Here is an 11911-nt window from a genome sequence, read left to right as displayed (position 1 = left end):
CTAGTGTTTCGTTAATCAGACACTTGACACTATTGCTATCTCCCATTATTCTCAGTCTGAAAATATAAAGAACTATAATGGATGAAGACTGCAGGATCTGTAGTCAAACACAGCTGGAGAGCACCAGTTAGTCAAAGTTGAATTTGTGAATATTTTCAATTATTTTTCACGTTCAGCACCACTACCAAAATGTTTTCTGAAGTCCAGAAACACTCACTGAAATTAAAACCATACTACAGTCGTGCAAAATAGAGCATCATTAAATAACACCAACCAATCAGGCAAATGTTATTCTCTTTTTGTTTGTATACTTAGTATTACTGGTAGAAGTTGTAAGATATTCCCCAAATGTTGCTACTTCAACGGACATATGGGATAGTTAACAATTAATTCTGTATACTATTGTAATTTGAGAGATAATCACCTTTCATGCCTGCTCAATGTCTGTTTTCTGCATGACAGGTAGGAAAAAACCCTAAGCCAGAGATGAAAAGAATTATTGAAGAAATAGATGCTATTAAAACAAAGGTATGTAAAAGAACATTCTAGTCAGTACCAAAGCTTTCTAACATGGTCAATCTAATATGTTTCAATAAAGGGAGTCAACATACTTAGATAATGCATAAAAATATGATATTATGAACATACGCCAAACTACAGTATGCTTAATTGTGATTTATTGAATGAGACAGTTAGCTGGCTTCACACATCATACTAAGCCATGTCATGCTTATGAAGCTCAATGACTGTATTTACACAAAATGTCAAGCAGTATGAAATGAACAAGGTTATGGTTATGAGTGAGATGTGAATCTTCTGTAGCTACAACTAGCAACAACTAGTACTGAGAACTAGCGTGAAACATATGGACAATAGGAACATTGTAACAAATCTTTTAAAACAGGATAACTGACAACTTCCCATGGGAAGTTTAATGAGAGTGGAGCAAGTAAGAGATTATTTAAAGGAAGATTTTCTAGACACAGCAGTCTTGATTCAGAAGTAAACCTTCTCAATTGATTTTGCTTATGAGATTCTCTTTATTGCCTTTAAATTGAAAGTTGGGGGATTTTTGGTCAGAAGAAGCAATTTGGACTAATATTCATTTTTATTATGGATCCAGATTTCAAACTACTTGGGGATACTTAATAAAATCAATGCAGACTTAATAAAGTCAAGATATCTAATGTTAGGTAAATCTGGAATATCTTTTGACTGATGATAGATATTAGAATAAAATGTTTATTAGTTTTATTATTCTGTGATCTCAACTACACCTTGAAGCTATCTATACCAGTGATCATCATTATCCAGCTGTAATAAATCTTTTGTAGAGACCTTTTTTGTCTCTGCCACTGAATTTAATTATGTTATTTCTGATTTATTTAAGGGAAAAGAGGCTCCTTTTCCAAACTTTGATCCATCTATCCTCTTCCCTCAAAATCGAAGTTACTTTACTTATCAAGGTTCTTTTACAATGCCTCCATGTGAAGAGTGTGTTACCTGGATTGTTATGAAAGAGCCTATAACTGTTGATGAACAGCAGGTAAATTAGAAATTAGAGTAGTTATTTCTTTTATATATATATACATTATGCAAGTTTAAATATGCTTGTGTTCATTAGTAAGTATAATCTTGCTTTACCATAAATTATATACATGATTCTGATATATTGTGCTGCTGTATTCATGAGAAATATTGGACAATTTCTAAAGCAAATGAATCAGAATGATAAGCAAGGACCTAAGAGCATTTTACAGGTAGTCCTTGACTTACAACAGTTCATTTAGTGACTGTTCAAAGTTATAATGGCACTGAAAAAAATGACTTATGACCCTTTTACACACTTATGACCATTGCAGCATCCCATGGTCATGTGATAAAAATTTGGATGCTTGACAACGATTGCAGTGTCCTGGGGTCATGTGATCACCTTTTATGACCCTCTGACTTGCAAAGTCAATGGGGAAGCCAGATTCACTTAAAAACTATGTTACTAACTTAAAAACTGCAGTGATTCATTTAACAACTGTGGCAATAAAGGTTATAAAATGGGGCAAAATTCACTTAACAATTCTCTCATTTAACAATAGAAATTTTGGGCTCAATTGTGGTCATAAGTCAAGGACTACCTGTATAGCATCATAGAATTGTGGAGTTAGAAATTAATCCATTATTCTGCAAGTGGTAAGAAAATCAGTTAAACCACTTCTTAAACAAACTTGTGCCCTCAGTAAGTGGTCTTATTTCACTGTGTTAGGTATGGATCTTAACATCAGGAAGTATTTTCTTATAATTGTGAAATCTAGGAAGCTACAACTTGTATTCAGTATTTCTGATCCAATTTGTATGGAAAATAATCCCTGACCATCTTTCTATACCATCTTTTTATATGTACCTGAACACTGATATCATATCTCCCCTTAGTCTTCTTTTTGCCAGATTTAACTCTTAAGTTCCTTTAATTTCAAGTTCCTCTGTCTCCTTTGAGGATTTTAATTTGTTAGTTTTCTTCTGAAAATGCAGTGTTCAGACTCCTACAAAGCATTTCAAATGTGGCTTCAACAGCACAGAGGGATGCAGAATAATGACTTCATGTGTTTTTGATACAAAGCTTTATATGATGCATCCCAAAACTGTCTTAGCTTTTGTATCTTTCAAGCAGGGAGATAGAAGAATTCCACTATGAAGTCTGGAGTGACTTGCTCCTAATGGACTTTATAGCATTAAATGAATTCCAGCTAAAACCCTTTTTGTTCAATAAAAACAGGAGGTTGGCAATTACACTTACTTTGTGATGCTATAAAGAGAATTAGGGGAGGATATCTTATTTTTCAAGTAAATGGAGTAGAGCTAAACTCCAAGAGGCCCCATTTTTACCGGTCCTTATTAAAGTGTCCAACTGATCACATGACATTAAAATTTACATAGACATTCTAGGAAGCAGTGCTGCCATGAGGAGATTTTTATCAGCAGATAAGCTCCTTTCTTGCAGCAATGGGAGATCACCTGATCAGTGTTACCTTTGACATAAGTCCTATAAGGAAAAACTCTATAGTACTTATATATTAAAAAAATAAAGAAGCTCCAAGTCCCTCAGATACCTTATAAACATAAAGTGCACATCCACCTTAAATCAATACAACAATGTTTTTTTCAAAATAAGATCTTTTTTTAATGGACTTAATAAAGCTTGCATATCTGTATCTGTATCTGTATATCTATATCTCTATCTCTATATCTCTATATCTGTATCTATATTATTGGTTTTTTACAGTAACAATCTTTGGTGCTTGGTAAACAAAGTGTTGTCTGAGTTCACATATTTAACAATGATTAATAGTAATTAATTTCTATAATTCATAGTTAACATGTTAGATAGTAATATACTTCCTTGATTCTCTCTTCTTCCAGTAATATTCTCATTTTACCAGCATTAAGCAAATACAGTTCTTGATACTATTGAGACAAACAAAATTAGATATAGACATTTTTCTAGTGTTTATACAAATAACAATAATATCAGTATATAACATCTTTTCTAACCAGCTTATGTTTCAGTTGTATTTGCAATTAAGGTCTTCTTATTGAATCAATGTAGATCCTGTTTTTCAAGCTCTTATTTAAATTTAGTTTCCCATCAGTATTCAAAATATTCTTGTCAGTTATGATTTTCTCAAAGTTAGTTGCATTTAAATGTCCAGACATTTTCACTTACATAAGCCATCCCAATATTTTTACATTTCCCATATCATAAAAAAGTGCTATTTTAATTATAAATCATATCCCTCTTACTATAAAATCCATTTATATCCAAAAGTTATCTATTCTTTTAATCATATTCAAACAAATGTTTGGTCATGTAATACCCCATCTGGTAGGTCAAATAATCTGTTCTCTTAAGCCTAACTCTAGCCTTCTTCCTTTGCCAAGCCACTTTCCAAGTCAGTGTATTCAAATCACCAAGGAATTTTTCTGTATTTTTATGGATGTTGTTTGGAAAGGGAGAGACAATTTAGATGGAGTATTTTTGAGGGGGAATTTTGCCCATTTGTATTCATTAAACCACTCCCACTTTTCTTCTCCTTCAACTTCTCTTTTCATTTTTTCTCTCCCAAACTCTAGTGATTCTCCTGACAACTCTATAATCCATTTTATCAGATCTTCTTTCTTGTCCTCGGGTATATTTTGAAGTCCCGAAAGATAAGGTGCCTTTTCCATTTCCAGTATTATAACAAAACATTTGTAGACTTTTCTTTGCCTGTACCAGACTGTAATTTTCTTTATTTGTAGCTCCAATGTTTGGTCATTTTCCTCTGGTTTATGTTCTATTTTCTGACTTGTTTGTTCATTCTTTGTCCTCATTTTCTGAGAGTTTTTTAATTGTAAGCTTAGATTAAGAATTTGCTCATTTATGCTGTTTAGATTGTTTTTATTCTCATCATGTTTTTTCTTGTGTCTTTATGTGAAAGAATTGTCTTTGAATTGATTGCAGTATAGCATGGATTTCCTCCTGGAAGTGTTTGCCTTGTCTTGAGGTGTCACTCCTACAGATTCCTGATGTACCGGGCTGGGGGCTTTAGATGAGAATGTTGAATGTGGTTTTCTACCACTTTTGGTTAGATATGCAGCATCCATTTTATCTCCCCCTTCCAGATATTCTATCAAAAATATCATAATCCTTGAGTATTAGCCCTATCTAATACAACCAGTCTTAAGGTCCATGCAGCAAAGTCTTGTATAGTTCTTATGGTCTTTATGTATGGCCTTTATAATCCAATGTGTTCCCAGTTGTTAATCCACCACTAAAAGCAATATTTTATAACAGTTCTTCTGCTCAGGGGTCCAACAATTATCAATCAGTCAAAGTTTGCAGTCCAAAATATTCAACCACCTAAGAAAGTCCAAGAGCCCCTAAAAAAGTAGCCAAAAGTCAAGGTTTTTCTTTCTCTGGAAATAGTTCTTAAGCTTAAAAATCAAAGCTCAGTAGATGTTTATAATCCAGGAAGGTCAGCAGTTTTTATAACAATTGTAGTTCTCACTCTGTGGTAGATAACCCAACGTATTTTCCTCTGTTCCCAGCTGTTCTCTATTAAACTAAGAGTCACTGGAGATCAAAGGAACAAGTTGTTATCTGTTTCTGGACATCTTGCCAGTTTCTCAGTCAAGACAGTTGTAGTGCTATACTCTAATCCACCACTAGATGTCATTAGATATTCATTTTTCGACTTTTTAAAACAAAAAAAAAATTTTTTTTAGTTTCATCCCAATACTCTTTCAAAGAGAAAATCTTAACAATTTCCTCAGTTTTGTTTGTCCAAACTATAGCTTTTTATTAGTTCTACTTCAATATATTTCTGTCCCCCATAAAAATTAAAATGCCGCTTTCTATGGAAGAGTGGGGCTGCAATCCCTTTCCTTCTTACTTTCGGAGGTGTTTTTTTTTTGCTTCTTGGGGGTCTTTTCCAGGCAATCCAGTTGTAAAATAGAAGAGAAAATATTGATATTCTCACCCAATTCCAAACACGGTGTTCACAATCTGTTCTAGTTGGTGCTTTTTTTTGCTTCAGTTGTCTTAGCTAGTCATGGAAGTGCTGCTAGCCTTTCTCTTGCCAGTTTGGAGGGCTTTCCCCAGATCAAACGGATCGACTGCCATCTTTCCATGATCGACAGGGGTCCCCTCCTTCTTTACCACCTCTCTGGGATGACTTTAGACCCATTTAGGGTTCCCTGGCAGGGCGAAACCAACCATGGGGTATGGAGCCTTGCAATCCCTTGGCCGTGTCGCTATGACACAAACTGGAAGTCCAAAGCTTGCATATCTTGAATCTCATATTTTAATTCAGTCTCATAAAAGTGGTTGGAAATATTATTCTTTCTAACAGATAAAAGAGTTTTTTTATTTAGACAACAACACTATCCTTCATTAATTCTATTAGAGAAAGAAGCACTCAGAAAAAATCTAGTCTAATCTAAATCTAATCTAGAATAGACGACTGGATAGTTATAGAATGTGTTAAAAAAGAATCAAATAAGTAACAGGTAAGAGTTCATTTCTACTTGGGTGAGAAGTTCACTAGAAAATAAGCTAAGCAGAACTTTACAGAACAAATACAACAATGGTTCTATTGCATTTTTTCCTTGAACAAACTCTGGCAATTTTTAGGAAATTATCATTCTAGTATCTTTTGAATGCTTTTTAAGATCATTTTAAACTAAATTTGTCTTAGGAACATCTTTATTTTTCCTTTTCATAGATGTTAAAGCTGCGTAGCCTTTCTAGCAATAGCGCAGAAGATATTCATTGTCCTTTAGTAGACAACTGGCGGCCTCTTCAGCCTCTCAATAACAGGATGATACGATCAACATGTCAATAGAACCTTTACAGGAGTAAAGAGGAGTCATGAAGATCTAAGGTTTTACACTCATGTTGTATACAGGTGGTTCTTCCTCTGGATCTGTGCTGTTGAGCCAAAAGTTTTAAGCAATGAAGCAGGACAACTTACTAAATGAATCTAACTTCTTGAGGGGGAAAAATAATTATAGTAAAACTTTAATTTGTCTATCGATACGTTGGACCTCTCTCTTCAGATGTCATATACTACTCCATGATGTTACAGAGACTGAGCAGCATGTATCAAATGCTTCCTTGCTCAGCCTTGCTCATTTGGCTGTTCCTGCCAACTGCCCTGGCTAAACTGTTTTCTGCAACCAGATGTCTTTTCCATGTGTGGGACTGCAGCTAACAGACATCTGAGTATTGCAGTTATAATGTGTCTAAGAAGACAAGTCTTGTTTTTAACTTCAGAATCTGGCTTATGAGTATTGCAAAAAGCCTTTTATCTGATATAATGATAAAAGTTCTGTGATTTGTTTAGCCATTACCACTGGAAGGAGAAGCCATCAAACCATATCTCTATGCACTTGCTGAGTTGCTATAATTTCCCCATATTATAGTGATAACCAAACCAGCTTTATGTAATCTTGAAATATTTTTCTTTTCCCCTTTCACAATTTATTAAAATGTTCTTAATTTAAAACTGCTCAAATTCCAACTACCTTGTATACCAGTTGAAATTGGTGAAAGAGGATTTTTTTCAACAATAATCCTATATGCCTTTAAAGGTCATAGAAAAAAAACATTCAATTCTATTTTTATACCAAATTTCCTTAATTTTAGGAAATTTGACTTTGAGAAAATATGTGCGGTTAAATAATAAAAAAGAAACCCCCAACATATTAATATATTTACAGTATTTATTTATCCTTCTTGAAATATAAATTAATATCTTCAAATAGAAGACAGGATGAGATATAAAACTTATATTTTATCCTTAATTGTGAAAGTTTATTTCACGTTAATAACTATGAATATTTTGAACATCTTAGATTTGCTTAATATGAAGATAATCTCAGAGAATTAAAAGCACACTTTTTTCTTGAAAGGGGAAAAAAGTATGTTGTATTCAGTTTTTAGTTGTGCTGTATTGTTCTGTAGCATCCCAAAAAGTAATATTCTGATCTTATCCTGATTTGATTATTTAGTCATTCATTTTGTGGCAATGCAGATAGTGTGCATTATATTCAGAATTGCTGTTATAAATGGGAAGAAATTTCATAATGCAATGAGATTTACACAGGCATCTCATTTTAGATTTGAAACCAATTATGAAATGGAAAATATAATAAATCCGGACTTTTCAATGTCAATTAAATTTTTGAAAAAAAAAACCTTTTATATCTCCTATGTATATATAATTAGTAACTTATAAGCTTCAGAGCATTTTCTTCCAATTTTAAATATTGGTTAATGGATTGTTTTCTTCCAAATTAAAAATAAAATCAATTTGTCTTTGCATTAATTATTAATGAAATGTTGGCCTGGGTTGATTTTCTTTCAAGCTTTGGGTTTTGCTTTGCAAGAAAAGCAATTCAAATTGTACTGTATGATGGCAATATACTTGCTTTTGTAAAACAACAAAAATAAATCTATTTCTTTCAGAACCAACATTTTCAGATTTTTTTTTTCTGACCATTTTTTTTTTGAAGTCCTAAAAAGTATGCTTGGTGGATTTTTTAAATAGATTGAAATCTAAGTTTAGTGTCCTCCATCAACAGACAATGCACATGGACTATTTTAAAAACAAAAAGGAAAAACCAAAAAATTACAAGGTGACAGGTCACAAAAATTGTCCATACTTGTTTATTTGATTTTACTCCATAGGACAGTTTTCATTTTTTTTAGTAAGTTAAACCTTTAAGAAATTTCCTTCTAAATACTGCCTGTCAGATTCTCCCCACAGGTGAGGAAAAATACATTTATTTATAAATATATTATAATTATTTATAATCCACATTTAGCAACCAAATTTCAACTCCACATTTGCTGAAAATACGTTATAAATCAAGCCTATTTGCTAAATCATCTGCTTTTTCTAAAGCGACAATCATAAATAAATTTTATGTCCCTACAGTTTTTGATGACTTGATCAAGAACAAAATTTGGGAATCTACACTGCAATTCCAAAATTTTGCTTATTGTCACCTCTTCTGCTTTTTCAAACACAATCCTCCTGTAGCCTTTGCATTCACCATTGCTACATTTCCATTTGTACAAAACCAAACATATTACAAACGTCAAGAAGAAAGGAGACCATCGACACCTATTTGAAAACTTTCACCAGTGAGAAATTATAGGTAGACTTTTAATCTGTTAAATAAAACGTACCATCATCATATTCTGCTTGAATGTCCTCGTCATCCCCAATTCAAGCCACTGGTCCTTGCTCAGTTTCAAAAAAGAGCAGATCCACCTTTTCTTGTATGTGAAATATTTCACATATTTCTTAAGTACTATTAGATTTCCTATTAGGCTTGTTTTTATAAGGTAAATATACCTGCTTCTTTAACTTTTCCTTATAGGATGTGATTTCCAGTCCTATTATCATTTTGACAGCTTCTCCATATTCCTTGTAAAATCTGGTGCCACCCTCTACTCCTATTGCAGACTAATCAAGGCACAGTACACTGGAACAATCTGCAGTGTGGATTCAAAACTTAATATAGACCCATATTGCATTGGCCTTTAAGATGCTGCATCTCACAGCGCACTCATATTCTCTGGTGGTGTTCTCCCAGCCAGACAGGGAGGAGGGATCAAGCAAGGAATTAGTCTTGAGTCATTACGCAACCACAAGAGATCCAGGACTGACCCCCCCCCCCAAGCTCCATGGAATCTTATCTATCTGTACCCAAGGGAAGGCAAGCAGTCTGGGGAGATTCCTGTATTATAGGCAGAATACAATATACCAGTAATACTTAGTTTGAACAATACAATATGTGGATCTGGTCAAATGTGCTGACAGGTTGCACATTAGTACTCTTAGTTCTTTCTTATAGACACAGTTTTCTTTTCCTATGCTTATATATTTGATGTAGGACCTTAGACTGGTCAGAGTGGACTATCAACCTTTGGATATTATTGAATGCTCATGCCTTTTCAATGTCATTTTGAGTTGAGATATTGTCCTCCAAGGTATTGCCCCATCTGCTTACCTTGGCTCCATCTGCCAATCTGATAAGCCCCTATTTTGACAAAATAACTCATTAAAGAAACCAACAACTGGAGCTCGTCCAAATGATTGTTTATTAGCCTAAAGCTAGCATGTTACAGCAAACCACTAGTCACTTGGACCTGAACAGGCTAAGAGCAAGACCTACAAGGTTACATAGATCTTATAAGGTATGTAGATCAAAGATATTTTGAGTATATGTACACACTATAGAAGATCTTAACTAGAGAAAAAATTGCTTTAGAACTGTCTATGGAGATTCTCAGTCATCCAGGTATGGTTGTCCCAAATGTGCTTTTCTCAGGAGGCAACTGGACTTTCTTGTGTGTCTTTTGAAGACATTTCACTTCTCATCCAAGAAGCTTCTTCAGCTCTGACTAAATGGTGGGGAGTGCTTACAGACAGATGATCATTTGCATTCCTTTAGAGCAGGGGTCTTCAAACTTGGCCCTTTTATGACTTGTGGACTTCAGCTCCCAGAATTCCTCAGCCAGGCACGCTGGGAGTTGAAGTCCACAAGTCATAAAAGGGCCAAGTTTGAAGACCCCTGCTTTAGAGAGTCATTGAAACCATTTGGAGGTTTACCTGTGTCCTCAGGGTCACCTGAGTAGTGCAAATGTGTGTGTGGAGCCTTCTTGGCTGCAGGATGTTTTCTGCCCTGTGTCCCTTCACTGAATTATGCTAATGCTGAGTTTTCTTGCTTCTGGAAAGAAGAAATAATAGGTATTTCAAGGATTTCTGAAAGACCTATATGCGAAATGCTTTTTTTTTTTAAATTAACATTTGGAAACAGGCCCATTTGTATCAGTGCAAAAGTAGTTTACTACTTACATGGGAATGCAAATTTGTCATATTTTTGGCAACCATTCATCATGGAATATTTATCCTCCTGTATAATTTCAGTTATAAGAATGTTATTATTATTGTAGTCATTTTAGCTGGAAAGAATAAAATCTCAGCTTTATTCAGTTGTGATCTTTCCAATTTTTACATTTGGGTGAGCAGCTTGTCCAAATGGATAGAAAGTCTCCTAGATATAGTTGATGATATCTTGGCTTAAATATCTTTAATTAGACCAATGAAATGTAATAAAAACAGTGCTCTTCACTTCTCCAGAAGCCGTTTGGTAGTGAAACATGGAGTTTGAATTTAGCCTATATTTAGTCACTCTAACTTAATAAATTCATTTTAAAATTATCTTTGATAGACACATGGATTATATATTCCAAGTACTAAAATTCTGTGCCACATACTGAAATGCATTGATTTTTTGGCATTCATTTTAGATTTGAGTTTTCCATAAAAGACTAGGTCTTTTTGACAAAATTACAGGGCACTGTAATTTAAACTTGCTGTATCATTTAGCAGTCCTTATACTAAAGGTGATGTGGAGGCTAGAACAGGTCAGTATCCATCAATTAGAAAAGCAGTTCAGTTGCACAGCTATTAAGTTCCTGTGTACTTTGTTTTATGGCCAGTAGGTGGCGGCAAATGACAAGTATCTGAACTTTGCATAGTCTTAAATTGAAAGCAGAAATACTGTAGTTTATAGGAAAAGAGCTGGAATGGGTAATAGAAGATATTATGGATCTAAGACAGGACAGTCCAATAGTCAAAGCTAACCCAACGTGACTTTGAATAATAAAATAGAGGTTAGGTTATATGGAGTTTAAGATTAAATTAACAATTTATGGGAAAATGTCTGCATCTGTCTGTATATTCAAGCAAATCTGTATCAGTGTACTTTGTTGCAAAAAGCAAATGTACTATAAAATAATACAAGACTTATTATTCTGGATCAGCTCAAGATCCACAACGATCTGCAGTCTATTTCAAACAGGATTCAGATGCTTCTGGAAGCTCATAAATTGGATATCCTTTTTTATCTATCTAGAGTAGCATTGGGAAATCTTTTGATCAAGATGAACATTCCCTCAAGCTTAAATGAAGCCACATATACTTTTCTTCAGTCTTTATCTCTCCTTGCCACCTATTTGCTTTCTCCTCTTTCTTTCTAATAGTCTCTTTGCTTAAGATCTAAACTGAACCCTTATCACTGGCTTGCAGATTTTTGCGTCTATACTCCAAGATATTTTTTGTGGTTCTATGGAACTATCATAACTAACATCCAGTAATAGACTTTATTTATTTATTTATTTATTATTCGAATTTATATCCCGCCCTTCTCCTTGCGGACTCAGGGCGGCTGACAATCGATTAAAAACACCAATAACAATTACAAAATTAAAATTAATTAAAATGAAATATTTAAATATTGTCTGATTAAAATATGATTAAAACCCCTCTAAATACCCCTCTTAAAAATTGCCCTAGGCCAG

The 11911-nt window shown here is 33.9% G+C and overlaps 1 protein-coding gene across 1 annotated transcript in view; it reads left to right on the top strand.

The window, feature by feature from the left end:
- The window catches only part of LOC107294434 (carbonic anhydrase 3-like), a 22747-nt gene extending 15934 nt beyond the window's left edge, over positions 1 to 6813 (top strand). Inside the window, exons 5-7 of the mRNA XM_015823665.1 lie at positions 463 to 528; positions 1391 to 1546; positions 6258 to 6813. Of these exons, the coding sequence (XP_015679151.1) occupies positions 463 to 528; positions 1391 to 1546; positions 6258 to 6377 (342 nt within the window). The 3' untranslated portion in view covers positions 6378 to 6813. The remainder of the gene's footprint in view (positions 1 to 462; positions 529 to 1390; positions 1547 to 6257) is intronic.
- The last annotated feature ends 5098 nt before the right edge of the window (positions 6814 to 11911 follow it).

This window comes from Protobothrops mucrosquamatus, unplaced genomic scaffold, assembly GCF_001527695.2.
Source record: "Protobothrops mucrosquamatus isolate PMUCROS unplaced genomic scaffold, P.Mucros_1.0 scaffold1944, whole genome shotgun sequence".
NCBI classification, from domain to species: Eukaryota; Metazoa; Chordata; class Lepidosauria; order Squamata; family Viperidae; genus Protobothrops; species Protobothrops mucrosquamatus.
This window is presented reverse-complemented; position numbering and strand designations above follow the sequence as displayed.